A 21358-nucleotide genomic window follows, 5' to 3' on the forward strand; every position below is an offset into this window, starting at 1 on the left:
CGGCAAATTTGCCAAATTCTGCTTTGAGTGTTGGGTAATTGCTAGTTGAAAAACAGTTTCCCATGTTTTTGGTTTGGCGCACAACTAGGCGGGCCAAAATTTGTGAACCTAAATTGATATGCGGGCCGGATCAGGATGTGCGAGGGGCCGGATTTGGCCCACGGGCCTTGAGTTTGACACATGTGAACTAGTCAAAGAGGCTTTGCTGGAATTCACCAAGTTGTTGATTAATGATGATCTCATTATGCTGCTTGAACTTTTTTTCTCTTTCTGAGCTAGAGGTTAAAACTAATGAGAATGTGAAAGGTAATGGCTTTGTGGAGAAGTTGACCTCTAAACAGAGGACAGAAATAAATATCTTGACGATGTGAGCACTCCTTAGTACCTATTCAGCCACAGCAAAGGGGGAGGCACATGTAAATCAAATGCCAAAGTGATATTTATTTGCCTCCTCAACTATTTACTTACTGACAATAAAGGTGGAATTGATGTGGCTATTAAGACGAGTGTTTTGGAATGGTCAGGGGCTGCAAACGAGGCCACTTTATGGATCGGATGCAATAAAACCCAGTGATAAAACAATATGGAAGATGTGGACCTGGCCGTCAATCAAAGGTAAGTATGATAAGCAAGTTCATTAATTTTAATGGAAGAAATTCCTCTCAATAATGCACCAGCCGTGCTGCCATTATCCATATTTCTTGTCCTAATTCAGTGCTTTAACCCAGACAGAATGGAAGTTTCCCAGTAAGCCATGAACTCAAACAGTGAGAGGTGAGGGAGGGTGAGGAGGTGAGGGTGATGGTGGTGGTGGTGGTGGTGTGGGGGGGTCAGAGGGTAAAGAGAGGATAGGGGCCTGGAAGAGAGATTAGAGAGATGCCCCAGGCTCATTCTCCAGCACTGTGGACATGCAAGGTGATGCCACTACGCGTTTCACCGAGGGGTCTCCCCCAAAGAGAGGAGGGGAGAAACAAAGGGGGGTACAAGAAGAGCGATGGGCAGGGGGAAGAGAGACTGAGAGGAAAAAAGTAAGGAGGAACGGAGAAAACCACATACTGAAAAGCAAAGGGGGGAGTAGAAGAGGGAGAGAGACTTGGGATTTGGATTGTGCAGCAGCGGTGGGGAGAGGGGAGGGGAAAAGTTGGACACGGACAATCTTGCAGCAACTTTTTTTCTTCTTTCCTTTCTCCGTGGAAGAAGCCTCAAGAAAAGAAAAGCAACGGGACAAAAGACGCTCTGGATTACATTTAAATTGCATTTGCATCGCCCATCAAGAGTTCCCTGGATTCAATCACGCATTTATTTCCGGATTAATGTGGTCGCCAATCTGTGGATTTATCAGTAGCTGAAGGTATGGCTTTTGTGGACTTAATAGACGTGTTAGCAATGCTTGAAATGTAAACGCGTTGTACGTTTTAAAGAAACGTCGCAGTAAAGGTAGTGGAACTTTATGCTGAAACTTTTGCAGTAGGCTATAGGTTCGTATTGCAACAGGCGTACATCATATAGGCTACATCACATGGGGATATTATAAGCGTATTATACAGCAGATAACAAATAAATATCAATGTAATCACTATAGAGCACCATATATACAGTGCATATCCTATGAGATTATATTAGTGATGCTTAAGGAAAGTTTCATAATTTTTGGAGATAAATGTCTTCATGTAAGCTTGACAAACAAACTGTCTCCCAGTGGGGATCATTAAAGTTATATCTGCTGGGTAGTCCTGACACATGTTTGTACTTCTTTATTGGATCTTGCCAGGAACTTTTGGTATAGCTGCTTGCAAAAGTGATGCTGGTTTTCCCAATCCCTTCATACTCAAAGCCAGGCCTTACTACAACACATCATGGGCTGAGCTGTTACTGTAAATCTTTGTGGCTTGCATCCAACCCTTGTGGCACGGAAAAGCCTCTCAGCAGCGCCGTGTTTGGATCTGCAACATGCATATCATTCAGGCCAAGTAATGTCTGAGCCTATTACTGCACTGATTTGAGATCAGTGTCCAACATCTAATTTCTTTCCTCTATACCTGGGGGGGAAAAAAAGGAAAAGTGCTGAGGAGGAAGCTTGAATGCCACAGTCACATCTGTTTTCCTCATTACTCAGCCATCCCCTGTCTGCTGGATTTTGCATCCTGTCTGATAACCCATCTTGAAAGTTTTCTGTGGTTCCTTCCCTGCCACATGTGGAACAGCTCATTGTTGCCTGTTGCATTACAGTACTGTTGCAGTACTGAAGTCTCTAAACTGGCTTCCAGTGCCTGAAAGAATTGATTTCAAAATAATTTTGCTGGTTTATAAATCACTAAACGGTTTAGGGCCAAAATACATTTCTGATCTGCTACTACACTATGACCCATCTAGACCTCTCAGGTCGTCTGGGACAGGTCTGCTTGTTGTCCCCAGAGTCAGAACTAAACAGGGGGAAGCAGCGTTCAGTTTTTATGCTCCACATATCTGGAACAAACTCCCAGAAAACTGCAGATCCGCAGCAACTCTCAGTTCTTTTAAATCAAAGCTAAAGACCTATCTTTTTGATGTTGCCTTTCTTTAAATAACTGTTCATTTGTTATACTGAAGTGGCATTGATGACACTGAATGACATTCTATAACTGCTCTTTAATGTTTAATTTCTTATACTGCACTGTAACTTTTATTCACGTATTTTATCTCTCAGTTCTTATACTGCACTGTCAATTTTATTTATTCGCGTATTTTATCTCTCAGTTCTTTAAACTTTAACCCCCCCCCCCTGGGGAATGTAGCCCTGCAAACATAACAAATTGGTGTCCTTGAATTAAACTGCACATTAAGTGTTGCTCACTTAACCTGCTGCAGGCTGAAAATGCTGTGTTTAGCTGTGGGCCATGCAGGATCTGTTTCGTGTACTGCTTCTAATGCTAGCGTGTACTGTGTGCCTACAGATAATTTTGTCATCCACTTGACTTTGCTTATTCCGGTCAGCAGTGAAGTGAACATTAAGCTATCAGAAATGGTCAGCCTTTAGCAGGTCATCTGAAGGCTGACTCAACCATGCATAGAATGGGCTCGAGGCCAACCAGTTCACGTCATCTGATTAGGCGTCACTTTACATGACGGACTTTACATGATGGACCAAAAGTGTCCATGGCAGTGGAACTTTGAGGCAACCATGAGCAGAGGGAGGGTTGTATGTATTCAAAACTCCCTCCTTTTGTTCGCAATCTGCAACCGTGCTGGCTTGTTTCTCATTCACAACTATTCAAGGCCCTGAACACAGCCCAGTATGTAAGACTAGTAAAAACTTGCCACAGTTTCCTTTGAATGTTTTACAGCTTTGGATATTGTCTTCGCTAGTTTGAGAGTTTTTATTGCTCCCAGTCAGTGGATATCTGGAGTGTCTATAGACGCCTCAGGGCATCTTTAATTACTTTTATTCCCTCAGAGTTCCCCGTTGTAACAGGCCTGCAATGCACTCTCAGGTTTGGTCTGAGTTCCAAGAGCCATGATTGTACGTGGACATGTTGTTCTGTTCATGATGACATCCGAATCACAGTAAAGAGAAACTTCTGACTGTCAGAAATGCTCTGATACTTCCTATCTGGCAAAAAGAACTCCGGGGCATGCCTGAAAAGATAGCAGCATATTGACTGTTGTCAACATCCATCACTCGGTCCATCACTTTGGTCCAGACAGAAATATCTCAACAGTTACTTGATGGATTGGCAGAAAATTTGGCACAGACATGCATGGCTGCCAGAGGACGAGTCTACTGACTGAAGTGATGCTCTGACAATGCTCAACAATTCTTGTTCTGGCTTTGTAAACACATCCTTGTATTTCTGCCCCTTTTTGTCTTCTGTGGCACGCATGCTGTACTGTATATGTATTTTTTTTATGTCATTGTATGCATTCATTCATCTACCTGTCCACTTTTTATGCAGGACTTCTGTTTTATGGCTGCATTCCAGTCAACTTTTAGTGGACTTTCCTACACGTTCTCTGCTGGGAGAGGACTTAACCTGGACAATTTATTCAGGGGTCACGACCCCACAGTCCGATCAGGAGGATGTTTTCACTGCCCGGTACCCACACATAGACAGTTAAAGAAATGGACAACGTGACACTGTAGATTTCCACGGAGACCAGTGAAGTCTGTCAGAAGCACTTTTCTGGTGAGGGCTGAGCGTTACTGCGCAGCCTCCAACTGAGCTTGAAGACGTAGATGTGACGGGAACAACCTGTCTGAAAGTTGTAAGTCTTCTGGTAGCTGTGCCAAAAGAAATCTCAATCATTCCCAATCTTGCAGAGACGGAGAGTGTAGGTATATTTTAGGAGATAACACATAATTATTGCTAACTAAAATGCTAGTTAACATTAGTAATTAAACTTAAACAGCTAATGTAAGTCGAAACTGCCTGCGAGCTTCTCCTGTACTATATGGTATTTCCTCTACTATGCGACAGTAAGTCGCGTGGTTATAACACAATCGTTAGCCTATTTTTACAAAAACGTCTGCTACAGAGCCATAATGTGAGATACAAGGTAATGGAGCCTTTTATACATTGTCGTGTTTCTTTAGAAATAAACAATGGACAAATAGAGTTTTTAAACGCTTCTGATGTAAAGTTATTTGCTGTCAAAGTGGCGCAAAATGAATAGCAGTCAATCGAATGCTAACGGCGAGTGATGTCTTGTTAGTAACAAAATGGCTCCATAGGACGTACGCTTTGTGGAGGCAGGCTTACCTCCTTGCACCCAAACCGCTCTGGACTGTGTGTGTTTGTATGTGTGAGCAGGGTAGATTGGAAATAGATACTCTGTGAGCGAACTGTCCATCAATCTTCTACAGAATGCTGGAAGAGACAGCTGGAAAGGTACTGAACCCTCAAATGTTACATAGCCGACACATTTATGCTGGGTTCTCCCATTTAAACAGATGGAAAGGAGTCTAAATAGTGGGCAACGGTTTCACTGTTATTTAATCATCCATGACTTGGTGGCTAATAAGCAATTCTCTTGTCAGGCCATAGAGAGGACATGTTTCATTTAACTCTGTCAGTGTGTGTTCCTCTAAACAGGCTTGTGTTGGGGCTGTTGTTCCATCTGTAAGCAGTGGCAATGATGATGAAATGTGTGACAACCAAAATTGCTAAGCATTGAGCACAAATTACCTCCATTGTTATATAGGACAATATCAGTGTCTGTCCATGTATTCAAGCCATACAAGAACTGGAACTGTTAGCTCTACTGAAAATAGAAAATATTCAATAGGTCTGGTCCTAGAACCTAAATGACCCCTGTAACTACTGAGCTGGTCTGTACCTTCCATGGAGACACATTGTTGTCGTAAAAATACTGTCCAAGGATGAAATGATGAGCGTTGTGATGTGATTGTTAATGTTGGTCACCACTTCTGTCCGCCAGCGCATGTCTTCAGGCTTTTAGTGCTGGAAGACTTTCAAATCTGTCATTGTTTTCCTTCCTGTTTTAGCTTTGTACTCAGTGACCCGATCACTCGCGGGCCTGCTTACCGGGCTCATAGCCAGCCCAGAGGCCAAGCCCAGTGGCCTGACCCCGTACTGACTTTATCTGTTGTAGCCAGCTGGGTGGCCTGTGAAGCTGCAGATGGAGTGCAGAGAAAGAAAGAGAGACAACCATAGCAACACATATAGGGAGCCTATTAAATTGTTTTGGATTATGGCCAGATAATAATAGCAATGAGCTGTAACTTTTCCCTCAGCCTGTGTTCTCTGGACTGTGATGTATTATGTACTGTGTGAACTTTCTTATTATTGTGATCATGTGGCATGAAGCCTATAATAATAGCTTCAGCTTTAGAGTGCTCAAACTCAGCCGTCTAAGGCTTTGATTAACCTTCCACCCATTCAACTGCAGGGAAAAACTTTGTTTTAATCTATTCCTCTTGCTGTTTAGCTCGCAGCTAATTTTACATAAAAAGTGTCCATGTTGTCAACAGTTGTGCACACGGATAAATTGTGCCACAGCAAAATTATACAGTGTCTTGCAAAGATCTTGTTCTTTTCATAAAATGGTAACCCTGGCCTTTTTAAAATGGAAGAAAACAAGGGAAGGAACCACACCTTGAGTCAGCAGCACCCAAAATTGAATGCATAATTCACAATGCAGAGCATGTCAAGCTGTCATTATTTCAGAACATAATTTGAAACACCATAGTCCACCACATTGTCTGTTAGCAGCAAGCTGCAGGAAGTCAGGTCAGGCTAGATGGTATTCACACAGTGTCCTCAGCTGGGCAGGTACACCACATTGTGTACCCCCAGGGGAGCGTGGGGGTCATTTCTCCTGGCAAACGGGACAGGTGTGTGTACAGAGACAGTCTGCTCGCCTGCCTGCCTTGAGGGCCCTGCTGTACCTGTAAACACTGCAGAGTTATGGGGTCCTCACACATGCCGAGGGCAAGTCCAGGTCAGCTGGGATGTGTTTCTGTGAGTCGGAGTGGGCGGTGTTGGTGTGTTTGTGTGCGTGCATTCTTGAGTGTGTTTTAAGAATAAGGGGTTGCAGTAAGGCAAAGGGACTGTGGAGACTCTGAATATGATTATTTAGACGTGGCAAGTATTTTAATCTGTGCAGGAGTGTGTGTGTTTGCTTGTTGTTGGGCCACGTGGAAGCATCTGGTGCAACACAACCATGGCTCCAGTGGAATAGTCTCCAGATGTGTTTGTGTGTTTTGGCCCCTGTGTTTCACTCAGGACTAACCAGCCTGCATGTAAATCAGTTGACTTCTATGTGTGCATTTTGTTTTGTTCTCTTGGTGTTTGTGTGCAGCAGCATGTGCACATTCTTTTTTTCTTTTAGAATTCTTTCCTACACACGGTCACGTGAATGTGTGCACTTATGTGCACTCTTACAGACATTTGTGTGTGTGTAGCAGCTGCCCAGTCAAAGGCCAACCAGATGGACAGGATAATGACTATGATCAGACTTTATGGAGTTACACTCCCTAATGAAGCACATTCTGGTTAATTCATATGCCACTAACAAAGCCCGCATCATACCACATAATTAACACATCAACTGTGACTGACTCATAAATATACATCAATGTCTATTTAGGAGTCAAACATAATGTGCAGCTGTCGGCAGAGTGAGCAGACTGGGTGTCATTCTGAGAGAATGTAGGAAGGATTTGACTTTTTTGACTTTCTCTTTTTCTGTTTGTTCATCCATCAGCTGGTGACGTGAGGTGTTTTCGGTGGAGTGAAACCATGTGGCTTCTCTGTTCCTCTCTGACTCTGTTGGCCCTCAGCTTTGGATCGTGTGACACGCTGACATCAGAACAAGGTGAGTTTCCTCCACCCTGCTGGAATTATTTTGAAAAAAGAAAATGTAAACTCTAGTACGTAGTAGTAGTGTTACGCATTGGTAAAAAAAAAAAAAAAAGAGGTGATCTTCAGAAACAAACGAAAGTGTTACAAATGGCTAAAGCTAACCTGGGCTCGTTTCACAAAGACATAGCTACTAGAGGCTAGCCGTTAATCCCCCTGTCTCCTTTTCCCTGCGTGTTGCCTTTAACATGAAATTGAGACCAAACTTGCCTGGATGAGTATATGTCTTCCCAACTTCTAGAGGGATTTGTGCTATGTTAAACTGACTCTCCCAGACACTGCATGCGTTCGCATCTGAAGCCGGGCCTACTGGCGTCGGTCTCTACTGAAAGCCGTTCCGCATTCACTGCTACGCGTCCTTTCCTTTGTTGGAGTCCTTGTCGGGCCAGCCCTGCTTTTTCCTTGTTGTTATAGTTCAGGTTTAAAAGGTGTATTTACAAAAGTTTGTAGAAAAACAAGAATAGTCTTTCAGCGTCTTTGTCTTCTGTAGTGTTCTCTGTGTAGAAACATGTGGTCACCTCAGTCAATCCCCCTCCACACACCTTCAAATCTGAGTTATCAGCATCTCTCACACACACACACACACACACAGCCTCATGTCACGTGTCGGCGTTCACCATATCAGCTAACTACGCCCTCTTCTCTAAAGGAATTAAAACTGAAACAAAAGAGAAAGAAAATGTCTTGCTTTATAACATAAGTAATAGTTCCTCTTGCTGAGAGGTAGATGAGAAGATGGATACCACTGTCATATCTGTCCTTTAAATATAACCCAGATTTTTCACCAGATGTGTCTGTGCTGCGTTCCGGGTGCACCGTGGTTTTGTTCCATCCTCGTGCAAAAAAATAATATGACATAAAACAACATGTAAAACCAGTGCTTGTTCTATTTAAAGTTTTTGGACGGATTAAACAAACGCGATGTAACAGGTTACTTAGTGAGCTACTGGTAGGCCGATTTTTTTACCTTCAAATGTAACCAGGCCAGCTTACCTCTATTTCAGGCTTTATGCTAAGCTAACAAGCAGCTAGCTGTATCGTTTATATTTACCGTACACATATGAGAGCAGTATCATTCTTCTCATGTAACTCACGGCAAGAAAAAAAATTCCAAAGATGTTGAACAAGACATTTAAGACATTTATTCCAAATTGGATGTACAAAATAAAAGCACTGCATTACATTTATAGTCACAGTGGAGCTCTTTATATTAAACTGCCTACAACTGAAGCTGTGGATAAAAATGTTAAATGGTAAAGGCCACAAGAAATGATTTATTACTCTCAACTAACTGCTTCTCAGAACAGTCCTTGCATCTTCATTTAAATGCTAAAAAGACAAAATTACAAAACCATTCTAACAGTTTTAACTGAGACAAATTTTCTATCTGGTATTGTATGCTTGATGAACTCGACACGCTTTGGAACCCATCTGAGTTTGATGGAACTGTGTGTATGCGCCCTGTGTGTGTGATGGGGCCCAAGGCTACAAAAAAAAAAGACACGGACTGTAATTACAGCTTATCTGCGTTTCATGCTGGTGGCTGTTGGTGGCAGAGTGGTTAGGCTGTGGCAAGGAGGCGTGTGTGTTTACCATGTGCGGTTGTGTTCCTCTTCATGAGCCATCAATCATCATACTAGATGCTTTCTGTGCATTTGTATAGGAGAAACATGGGTTTTTAATATTTTGTCTGTTTGTGCATATATAAACGTGTGAGCATGTTGTGGGTTTAATTGTCTGTTGGTGTGTTAGAGAGAATGTGTTTGAGCGTCTGCGTGCGTCAACACAGTGCATCTAGTTTACTGTGTTGTTTTATTTATTTATTTATTTCATTCCCAACTGTCATACTCCCTCATCACACTGTTAGTGTGTTCTCGGGGGTAGGCTCTGTGATATCACCCCGGGGGCCAAACAATCCTCCGCTGCTCGTGGAGCTCTGAAGGGAGCTTTTGTGGAGGAGGGGATCCCTCTTGGGAGACCCTAGTCAGAGCTTTTCAGATGAGACTGAGTCAGCTTGCAGCTCCCCTGAGTCCTCTCCCCCAGCGGTTGGAAGAATGTGCTTTCTCAAGTGCAGCTATAACACTTTGTCACAGCAAGCGCCACACACACGCTCACATACACACATTCCTCTGACTCATCCAAATCTCTACTTACTGGTAATTTGCTGACATTACAGAAGGAAAGGAGGTTTAAGTAAAACTAGTGTTGAGGAGTCGAGCTGGATGAGTGTGCTGCCGTTCTGCAGTGTATCCGCCAGAGAGACTAGTCCCCATGGTTGAATTTAATTGCTGATCTTCCCTGCCTTTGGTCAAGTGTTGCTGATATGGGTTATTTTGGTGTGCCCCAGACCCTATGCAGTCTGAAGTAATGGATTTGTGTATTGATTTGTTTTTACTTAGCTTTCCATATCTGTGTCTGAGCTAAGTTGTATGTTTCCAGGTGCCAATGAATTGTAATAAGCTCATTTGCACAGAATCAGAAGTTAGAGAAGCCAAGCAGCAGAAACAGACATACATTACAGAGCCTGGTTAGGCGTACAACTTGTTGTGAAGTGTAGTAAATATCCCATATGTTGTCTTTGCTTCTACACTCAGAACTGATTATATTCTGTAGCCCCTTACTCATAGTAAATACTGTATTGTGTATCTGTTAATCTGATGTAATTCCATATGAAACAGGATGTTGGGACGGGACATTAAAGAGGGGTCTACTTTAATGTAAACCAATTAAATAGAGGAGAGAGGCTGTCAGATGTGATAGGACGTCACTGACAAGAAATGAATCTGAGCAAAAACACTTAAATTTGTAACTGCTTCAGGGTGGCTGCTTCATGAATGAACCTGTCCTGTTATGTCTCTACTCTTTGCAGAAAATGTGCATTGCAGTAAAGTAATATTGAGTCGCATCTCAGTACTGCCCAGTGCATACAAATGACAAATGTGATCAGTCAAATTTTTTGGAGCTGACATGTAATAAGCAACCAATTTCCTTTTAAGTGTCTTTTGCCCTTTTTCTCCGATTGTATATTGATATGTATATGCCCACCCTGCACACACACAAACACACAGGTTACCAGACATCATGTCAAACAACGCAATCTTATTTGAGAAGTGTACAGACCTCTGCATGCATGTACTGTCTCAGTTTATTGTTGTGAAAAAGCTTGTAAATGTGTGTCATGAGTCCAGTCTGTGTCTGTGTGTGCTTGTAAGTGTGTTTTGAATGTGGGCCAGAGGCCCAAAAAGGGGAAAATGAGTGAGCTCATCCCTCTCAAGTACAGCGTTTTAAGTCTTTCCACTCCTCTGTGCTGCAGTTTTATCTCTGGGAAAAAAAAAACCAGGAATGTTCTCTCTTGTCTGTCTCACTTGCCTTCTCAGGCACACTCTCCCCCTCTGTGTCAAACCCTTCTTCGGTTTTTATCATCCTCTCAGTTTGTGATTTTCCCCACACTTTAACCTCACATATAGCTACATTGAATCATCATATTAAATCGACTACACCACCCAGCATCCCTGTCCCATATGTTGCTTGTGTTTAATAGCTCCGGGACCTGGAAGACTCTCCATCTGAGTCTAACTTTCTGCTGATCAGCAGCCCAGTCCAATTATCTTGGAATGCCACATTGTAAAGCACATTCAATAACTACCATACCTCTCTTATTGCAAACCACAGACCAAACACTTCTTCTGTGACCTCTTCTCCCTAATCAAAATGCTGTGCCAATTGTTTGCTGCTGCAGAAACAGAATTTAAACTCAGGGGCAGTTGGTTTCAGTGGACCCTAGCCACAGTAAGGCAATGGTAAATAAGGCCATTGATTCCTTAACCTTCTAAAGTTTGTTAACCATCTTGCAAGATGTGAGAAAGGTCACACATTACTTATTTTAGCTGGGATATTGCAGTGGGCCAGCTAGAGTTGAGTTGACACTACATTGCTCTTTGTCATAGTGAATTAATTATGAAGTTCAGTTAGGAACCCTCTCTTTTAGGGCTGTGTATTGGCAAGAATCTGGCGATGCGATACGTATCACGATACATGAGTCACGATTCAATATATTGCAATATATTGCGATACTGTGCATAAGGCGATATATTGGGATTTTTTTTAAGTATAATTTTAGAAAAACTAATATTTAAAAATAGACATGATGTTCATAAAAGTCAAAGAAGATTACTTTAGGTAAACAATTCAGTACACAGAAGTCAGTTGGCAGTTTGGGATTGTGGTTCACAGGTTCTTAGTGAGCAAATGTTTATATGCTAAAGTAGGCCAAAGTTGAGCCATAGCTACATTGTTAGCTTCTAGCAAAAAGTCAGGCACTGCTAGGCACTGTTAGGCAAGGACACTAGTGGTGCGTCTCAGACATAGACTGTATATTCTGTGGTCTCAGCATAGCCATCTAGCGTTAGGGGGTTTAAACTCAACATAAACGTGAACCACTGTCTTACATGAATATTTTTTAACGTAAAAAAAAAATTACTAATAAGAATTCTTTTTATAAAAAAAAATCAATATTGCCTTTTTGAAAATCAATACAATATTGCAAAATAAAATATCGCGATATTCAAGTGTATCAATTTTTTCTTACACCCCTACTCTCTTTATACTGTAGATTGAACCATTTATTGCAACATATATAAATACACTTATGCTTGGCGCTGATGGCTCCGCTCTTGATAATGCTCCCTGGACCAGCCAAGAAGCATGCTAAGCTGAAACAGGGAGCGCTATGCAGAAACTCCATTGGATATAAAAGAGTGAGCCAAAAGAAGGACATGGAAAACCATTATAAACTTTGAGTCATGTTAGGATTCTGAACTAGGAAGGTGGTGGCTGGGGTGGTGGAGGCACTGTGTTGCCAGCAGCAGTGGTGAGTGAAGCAGTGTAGATTTAAAAGGACTGCCTTGATGTGAGAATGGCTGTGATTGGTGTGTGTCTGATAGGAATGATAATTCAATCAGAGGGCGTATGACTTCTGTGTCCTGCATGAACTAACGCTAACCTTAATTTATATTGGAGTTCCATTACTTCCTGTATATTGATGGATTCATAATAATCAAATCATCTACGTTTCTCCTTTGTTATCACACTCCAAGTTGAGTGTAAGTTTATATACATCAGAAAGTAGTGTTTAACTTCACTAAATACCCATCGTGTTGCTGATTTTTTTTTTATCTTTGGCAAGGTGGAAACTTGGGGGAACACTCACAGCAGTGTGCTGCATGACTGCCAGTAGTATCATTACCTGCTTTGGCACGACTCAAACACAACCCATCAAAAAGGAAGTGAACCCAGCCAAGGCCATCCAATCTCTTTAAGGCTACATGCAGCTGCTAGCAGGATCCTGGAGTGGCACTCTATGCTATGTGCTAATTAGCTTGTCAACAAGCAAGCTCTTTCCTTTGATCACAGCTTGAGAGGAAATGGGGTTCAAGATCCGCTCTATGTCCTCTGCCAAGTGCCTGAGTCTGCAACAGTCCACTAAATATCATCCATCGTCTGAGTTATGTGTAAATAGCTTGTTTATCCCATGAGCGTGAGCAAAAGTCTCAACGTCTTACAAGTACACACAACATTTAGCTTTAAAAGTTGTTTACCAATGTGATGGTTGACGTTTCTCCTTAAACAACATGAAATCAAGGAGAGGGTTAACTTTTCCTGTTACAGATTTCCCACCGTGGTCAGAAAACACAGGGGAGACTCTTTGTTTCTCTCACTATGACTCTAGAGTCGGTACTCGCTCCAAAGCTAATTGCTGTCACTCTCTCACTTCTCCCTCGCTTATTCACCCACTCCCCACAAACACACACATGCCGGCTCAATGCACACACCAGCACACAAGTATAAACATCAGGCCACTTACATAGGCTACGGCGAAAGCTCTGCGCGGAGCCTCCGCAGAACCATAAAAAGGCCTTTACATCTCGTTCACACATACATTCTAAATGTTGAGCATGTCATTTACATACTGAGCTTGTTCAATTCCTGAGCAAACTGTTCCCATGCATTTTTATAAACATTTATGTTAAATCTATATTTTTATATTGATTTATTGATATATTTATATTTTATATTAACATTGAATCGGCAATGTATAATGTGAGATAAATAGTGACAAACCCACGGAGAATTATCGCCCAGCTGCTGTTCCTTTCAGTTCTAAAGGTCCCATGACATGCTGCTTTTTGGATGCTTTTATATAGGCCTTAGTGGTCCCCTAATACTGTATCTGAAGTCTCTTTCCCGAAATTCAACCTTGGTGCAGAATTACAGCCACTAGAGCCAGTCCCACAATGAGCTTTCCTTAGCATTTCTGTGTCTGTAGCTTTAAATACTATTGAGGAGGAGAGAGGCGGGGCAAGGTGGAGGATGGGGGTGTGGCCTTGACCAACTGCCACTTTGCTCGTTTGAAAGCCATGATGTCTCTCTCTCATGGGTGGGCCAAATTCTCTGGGCGGGCAAAGCAGAGAAAGGGGAGGTGACCCTTTCCCCTTATGACCTCATAAGGAGCAAGATTCCAGATCGGCCCATCTGAGCTTTCATTTTCTCAAAGGCAGAGCAGAATACCCAGTGCTCGGTTTACATCTATTGCCATTTCTAGCCACTGGGGGAACATAGGCAGACTGGGGGAACTCATATTAATGTTAAGAAAAACCTGTAAAGTGAAATTTTCATGCCATGGGACCTTTAATGGCCGCAACTTTACTATCTCACATTTCGTTTTAGCTCTCTTTTTCTAGCTGTTGCAGGCAGTTGTTTACAGTAAAACAAGCTCTGATAAACCCACTGTAGACAATTAGCAACTAGCAGCTAGCTGGACCAACAACAAGAGTGAATATTTGACTTATTATCATGGTGGCCAGAAACATCCTGTTGTCTTCAGGATGTTTAAATAGAAAACTGTTTGCCTTATAGGGTGATATGTCAATGTTGTGTTAGTTATATCGTAGAAGGTGTATTTTGTTAGCTTTAACTCAACTTCATCAACCTTGGCTATATTTTGAGCTCAATGCAACATGTTCTCAAATCTTGAAGTTGGCAAGTTAACGTCTATGTATGAAAGATGCTGAAAGATGTTGCACTAACTAAGCATGCAAAAAAAAATGGAGCATAATAAAAAACAGACTGATTAAAGTTGAGCAAAGTCATAAAATGTAGAGCATGAGCTTGATAAACTGAGTCTGAAATCTCCTTAAATATCCACTGGAGAGACAACACAGTCTTTAGGGTAAAAAAAACACCTAACATAACTTTTCCCACTCTCTGCTCTCCTGTGTGTTCGTTCTTCCTCCTCTCTCCATCTTTTCCTCTCTTCTGTTGTTTGACTTTTCATTATGCTGCTTGCTAGCCCCTAGCCAGGATTACTCCTGACAAAGCCTTCATCTTGATTCTGTCTGATGGAAATGGAACGGTGATGAAAAATAAAACAGAAAAAAGAGTAAGCAGCAATGAAAGTAGATCGTACCATCTCTTGACTTCAAAAAACCTGCGATAGGAGATGTGAAGGCAGCAGTGTCTTTGTGAGGCTGCAGAGAGTTTGCTGAGTCAGTCGATACTGTGAGGTTTCAAAATGAGATAGAGTGAGGGAAAAAAAGGATGTATAGTAAGATAGAAGCAGAGCGACAGTATCTGAGGGCTCCGAAGACTGCTTGATACTTCCTGTACACTCCACTGTATCTGTTACTTTGTTCCGAAGTCACATTCAATTCATACCATTTCTGGTTAAAACCCAGCCTGATCAACGGCGATTTGATTTCACCCTGCAGCTCAGGCTGGAAACCTGTACATATTTCTATCCTGCTTCCGTTACAAATCTGCGGGGACCAATCACAAACTGGCTTATCCACCTGCCGCGCTATTGGCGGGTTTAACACGATGACGATAGAGAAGCGACGGCAAGCAGCTTTTTGTTTACATTCAACATGGCAGCCACTGAAGCGCAGCAACCCATTGATGCCGCTGTCGCTGTTACATCACCCGGATTGTTGGTCTGATTGGTTGAAGGACTATCCAATTGCGTACAGAGTCATTTGAACTATGCCCGTTGTGCAGAGAAAATACAGACCAGACTCCCCAGACTAATGTTCAATCTTAAAAGATTGAGCTTGGTCTGGTGATCGCAAGACTAACAATTTCTTTGACTATTCAAATATATCTTAAGTTTCTCTCAGCGTACTACCACACTGTTTGACATCCCTTTTCTACACCTTAATTTGTACTTGCAGGCAGCAATAGGAGAATGGCACACTGTGCAGGCAGACAGGCTGAAATGTGCTGTGCTTTAAAACAGCCTTTGTATTGAAACCAAGATGAGCAGAAGCTGCAGGGTGTCAATTGATGAACTTCATAAAAGGTGATGAAGCGCTGAATGCGATTTAATTCTTTTTTGAGCCGGCCTCCATGAAATTAAATTTCTAACTCTTAATTAAAGTCAGTTGGATGCTATTATTTATGTAACTATATTAGGCTCTTTCCTCTTGTTTTGATGTGACTTTCAGTCACACGTGTAGACGGCGTGTACAGTGCACTCTCTGACGTTCTCAACAACTCAATCTGTAAAGCTGGGAGACACAAAAACATGACTTTAGTTTGAAGTTCAGAAAGCTGTTGTTGTTCAGGCTTTTGTCTTCTCATTCATATCGACAGTCGTAGTGACCTTCAAACGAATCCTACGTCTGAATTAGCACCTGATCTTCAGTTTATGTTTCTGCATACACAATTGACCGTTAGCTAAGTCCCATCTTCCTTGGTTACTGTTGCTGAGCCTTTTTCGTTCTCACAAAGCACATGCAGTTTACAATGATAATGGTGACAGATTTACTACATGAAATTTGCAGCAATTTTCAAAACATGGGTCTTCGATTTCACACATAAAGGTAAAGGAAAGGGGAAAAAAGTACACTCTGATTTCTAGCCGACAATCATGGATTTTGTCTGACTTTTTAATAATTCCAGCTCATTCTTTTTTTTTTAACATATCTTTATTGAATTTCCAAGGGGCACATACAAGAGACAGTAAGACAGCCACCGAGTGAAGAATAAAGCCCTCCTTTTAGCCCACCCGCAACCCCTTAAAACAACTAAGACAACAACAAAAAACTAAATAAAAACAACAAAAAACACAGAAGGTTTGCACAGTTGAGGCATACTCAGTTAAAATGGGTTTCTTAAGCCATTGTGTGTTATCTGGAAATGTACTTCGAGATCTCAGACCATGCTAGATCATAGAGGCCACTCCGAAGGGTCCGTGCACCATCTTCCCCATAATCCAAAAAGGGGTCCCAGATTTTGAAAAAGCGAAAAGGCATGTCTCTAAGCCAGAAGCTACAACTCATTCATTTTACAACTAGAAGGGTCTCAGGGGGCTTTCACACCTGCCTTGTTTAGTTCGGTTGAATCGCACTAGAGTTTGGTTCCCCCTTGGTGCAGTTCGTTTGGGCAGGTGTAAATGCGGCAGTCACACTTGGGTATGCACCAAAAGCGGACCAACCAAGCGTACCGAGACCTCCTTGATGAGGTGGTCTCCGGTATGCTTTCAATCGAACTCTGGAGTGGTTCGTTTGTGGTGAGAACGTGATCCGACCTCGAACCGCACCAACTGTGTACTCTGCATGTCTGTGCAATGGCTCCTGTCAGCTGTGCTTAACAATCTGTGATGTGGCAGAACATGCAAACTGTAGCAGCTTGCACTGTTTCTCTCACAGAAACAGACTGCGCTCGCATCTCCATGGTCAAACCAGCCACCGCTAAAGTTGGAGACAGACACCGGCAGAGAAGAGCGAAGTCTCTGTGACCATGGCAGACGTAGTCACTCATGAAACACTGTCTGATTATTTAAATGAAATGAGCTAATTTGACCATGGAGATGAAAGAAATATGCAGTAGTGCAGAACACAGGACCTTCTTCCTGTATTTACTTTCTTGCTCCCGCCCCAGACACATTTGACCAATAAGAGGAGTGAACCTTCTTTTTATATATATATATATATATATATATATATATATATATATATATTTTATTTTAACTTTTTGAAACTTTTACAAAAAAATAGAAAAAAAACTGCATACAAGATGGGTATACAGCATCTGACATTGTTACATTAAGTAAATGAAGTAATAAAAGAAAGACAGAGGCTATTTGAGAATACATACAATAACCAAAGTAGTCCAGTGTTTCCTGTCTCATGTTACCGTCAGGAGTGAACATTCTTGCGTGATATGTAATGACGCATTTTGGTACGCTTGAATTTTTCCAGGTGTGAAACGAAACCGAACCGAGGGGAAACCGCTCCAAGTTTACAAACTCATCAACTGATTCGGCTCAGAGCAAACAAACTATAGGTGTGAAAACGTCCTTAAATATGCAAACGATAGCTATGCACATGCTATACTGCTAAAAGGCTAAACTTCCCAAAAACAAGTGCAAAGCGCTGTTGGGAGAAGTTAGCCTTCAGGGCTTTCTGCCAGTAATCCTTCTGGTGACGTAGAATAAATATTTAAAAACCAAAAGTCAGTATTAATTTTAGACTTAGTTGACTTATTATTATCAGTTTTCAGTTGGTGTTTGGTTAGGTTCAGACACCAAAGCTACTTGGTTAGGTCAGGAAATAGCTGTTACTTACTACCTTATCTAATTAACCAGGCATGCTAATGCTTGCATCTTACATTATAGAGCAGATAAACATTCAGTTTAACCTAGTTTCTTGTTTTAAAATAAATGATTTTTTAAAAAGTCACTACTGTCTAAACTCTTTAAATACAGATAATTGAGCTTATTTGGTCCACATAGTGCGCATGAGTTAGCCTTGAATGAGGTTGAAGCTTAAAGAAAATCATTAGGTTTTATTTGTGGTTAACGGTGGGCACAACCTGCTTTCACATTCTCTGCAGTCGTAGTAAAAAAACGTCTTGCTCAGGGGCATTGGTCCTTGAGCCCCAAAGAGATCAATTAACTGTGGATCACAGTGATTCACAGGGTCGATGTCTACCTGTACAAACCCAGCTTTTCTTCACATCTCACATCTCCCCTCTGTAGCGAGGCAGGCCGCTCTGACAGGCAACACTTTTCTCTGTAACCTCCCCTGACAGGGTGAGAACATATCCATCAAACGGAGGCTACCGCGACAGACAAGCGTGGTGCGAGACAACTTGTCAGACGAGGCTGTCTTCCTCTCTGCACAGCTTTGCCCTCATTTCATCTTGCTCTCTGTGTTTTACACTCTTTTTTTGACTCTATTTCACCCCCACCAACTCCACTCTACTTCTCTTTCTTCCAGATCAATATTTCAGTTACTCTCAAATGCATGTATGTTTGCACTTGCTTGTTCTCTCTCACACACAAACTCTGTCCATTCCACCCAGCAGTTAAGTGTGAAAGGTTGCATTTGAAATCACTTCCATCCGAAGTCTGATTTGCTCTTCTTGACATTTTATGAATGCTTGAACTAAGATTTTTGCTATTTACGCACCTGCATTTTGACTTAATTTTCATTTGCTTAACCTGTGTGTTGTCTTCACAGATGAACAGTGCCCATCCTTACAAGTGGATGAGTGGAAGTTTCCCCAGGCTGCCAGGCAAATCACAGGTGAAAAGACTTCAAGCTTGAATTGGCAAACAGACACATTTCTTTCTCTGAGTGTTATTCACGTGTGTGCTGATCAATGCCATTTGTTCTTAGGTTTTAATCTGGTGAGGCGATTCTCCTTGCTCAAGAGTACAGATGTCAAGAAGATCCGCAACCCTCGAGGACCCGTCATCCTCCGCCTTGGCAAAACTGCACTCCTACGTCCCACCGAGTAAGTTTACATGTCTCTCACTGGGTTTTTTTTCAGCAACCTACAGACAAATACATCTCACACAAGCACATTGTGTACAGCGTTAGGCTGTCAGTCTAATGTCGATAGGCTCTTTCTTTTCATGCCATGTCTGAACACAGAGAAATGCAGAGAGACTGAACACCCTACGGCGAAGCAGCCTCTGAACCCTCATGCAACATGTCAGAGCTGTCCAGTGGCTGTTGTTTAAAAAGCAGACACTCGGCAAACCATACACCACGGGTCAATCTCTGATTGCATTTCCAGAAATACCACTTCATTTCTCTCACCACTGACACTGGCTTGTAAAATTGAACTCTAACAGGCTTTTGGTTTTCCGGTTGTGAACCACATATACTTACTGTAGCTAGTTTTTCCATGAAATGTCTGGCTTTTTTGCTTGAACACAAACTAAAGAAGTGATGCCTTAATTACTGTAGTAGGCATAATGCAGTTGCCTGTAAAGAAATAAAAGATGTTACAAGGATATGAATTTAATAGCGGCATTTTTAAAGCCTGAGCTTGTTCTCAACTTGTTTCTGGGTGAGGAGACCTGCTGCCATAAAATCCAACAGAGCACAGCTTCTTTGCACAACATGATTTTGCAGCTTGACATGGTGTAATTATGCTTTCCTGGGTTTTCATATGGTTATTACACAGTAGTTGGGTGTAGATTGTGTTTGGAATTGCGTGACAAGTACTTATTAGGGTTATGTGCTGACTTTTTTCAGTTTATTTTTTTTCTTCTTTCAGTTCTTGCAAATTATAGCCGGTTTTCAGACTGCGCAAAGCTTCTTTCTACCTACCAATAAAGCAGTTTTTTGGAACTTGGCAATTGGGTCAGCCCAGAATATTCTATCCCTACGTCCAGCACTGTGAGCTCCATTTGCTTGAACGCCCGATAAATCTGTCTACAAAACACTCTTTCTTTTCAGAGACATTTTGTTCTAAAAGTATCACATAGATTGTTTGTCACAGGCTTAGAGAGTACTTGTCCTTTGGAAAAGAGAAAACTGTCACATCTCAGGAAATCAGCATTTTTCGAGCCAAAGAGGAAAATCCAAGATGTCTTTGTGTTGCCTCTAACCATACAGAGAAAGGGCAGGAACACCATTCTCTAGCTCCTCTCTGCTGCTGGTTTGGGATTTTTTTTAATGGTGCAGCGTTTATTGAAATGTTGATGCCATCAAGAGCTCTGCTGTCAGTTTTATCAGTGAAGATTGCTACCTATATGACTTCTTTGCAACTCCGACAGAGAATAATCAATGTTAGCATATCAGCCTTGACTGTCGGCTACCTTTCATAGTGAATCTCTCTATACACAGAGCTCACTCTCTTCTATACATGTTTCTTAAAATGAGTAAACAGAATCAGAGGAGCTTTTTTTGCATTCTCCTCCTCTTCATGCCTCACAGAAAAGTAGATACAAATCACAGAGGACTGTCTATCTTTGTCGGTTAGACACAATGTTCCCTTTATTTCCTTATTTTCTTTCAGTTGTTTGAAATTTGTTTGCTTAAATGGTATTATATGGAATGGTTTTCACACAGTTAGAAAAGAAGAGTGGAGGCGGAGAACAGATGGGCGGTTTAAAGATGTAGTGAGGGAACAAGAGGGTTAAAGGTTTAAATCCAGGCAATGAGTGAATGCATAAGAACAAACCCTCAGGCTTTTTTTTATCCCAGTAACAGTATTTGAGTGTGTGTGTGTGTGTGTGTGTGTGTGTGTGTGTGTGTGTGTGTGTGTGTGTGTGTGCCCGTCTGCTTAAATCTGTACAGTATGTGTACAGTTGCAGCATCTTACTTTAGATTCCCCCCCTTTTCCCATCCCCAGAGTACTGTATATATCCACTCAAGCAGGTGAGGTTGATGGAAGTGCGAGATGTGTGCATAGTAATTGCAAAGCTGTATTTTGCTTTGTATCAGAGACTAATTTATTCAGATAATCCAAAGCTAATACAGATGAGTGACAGCCAGATGAAGCTACTTGTCTCTTGCTTCTCTCTCTGCTGATAGTGAAATGGACACCAGTCACAGCTGGTCACATGCATTTTAATTTCAGCAAAATTTGATTTGATTGCTTTGGGCCTGTTCCTTTTATGCAGCTACAGTGTGTAGGAGAGAGGGGAAGCAATTATTTGATACTATGGCATGAGGCCAAGATATTTCAGACAGAATTTAAAGGGA

The 21358-nt window shown here is 41.8% G+C and overlaps 1 protein-coding gene across 3 annotated transcripts in view; it reads left to right on the top strand.

Annotated features, from left to right (window-relative positions):
* The first annotated feature begins 1065 nt into the window (after positions 1-1065).
* The window catches only part of col16a1 (collagen, type XVI, alpha 1), a 113239-nt gene continuing 92946 nt past the window's right edge, over positions 1066-21358 (top strand). For 2 of the 3 annotated variants that reach the window (XM_028596719.1, XM_028596722.1), the window contains exons 1-4: positions 1066-1351; positions 7204-7314; positions 18878-18943; positions 19037-19154. In XM_028596719.1, the coding sequence (XP_028452520.1) occupies positions 7239-7314; positions 18878-18943; positions 19037-19154 (260 nt within the window). In that variant the 5' untranslated portion in view covers positions 1066-1351; positions 7204-7238. The remainder of the gene's footprint in view (positions 1352-7203; positions 7315-18877; positions 18944-19036; positions 19155-21358) is intronic. The other variant, XM_028596720.1, reaches the window with a different exon arrangement.

Source organism: Perca flavescens, chromosome 14 (genome assembly GCF_004354835.1).
Source record: "Perca flavescens isolate YP-PL-M2 chromosome 14, PFLA_1.0, whole genome shotgun sequence".
In the NCBI taxonomy this organism is placed as follows: Eukaryota; Metazoa; Chordata; class Actinopteri; order Perciformes; family Percidae; genus Perca; species Perca flavescens.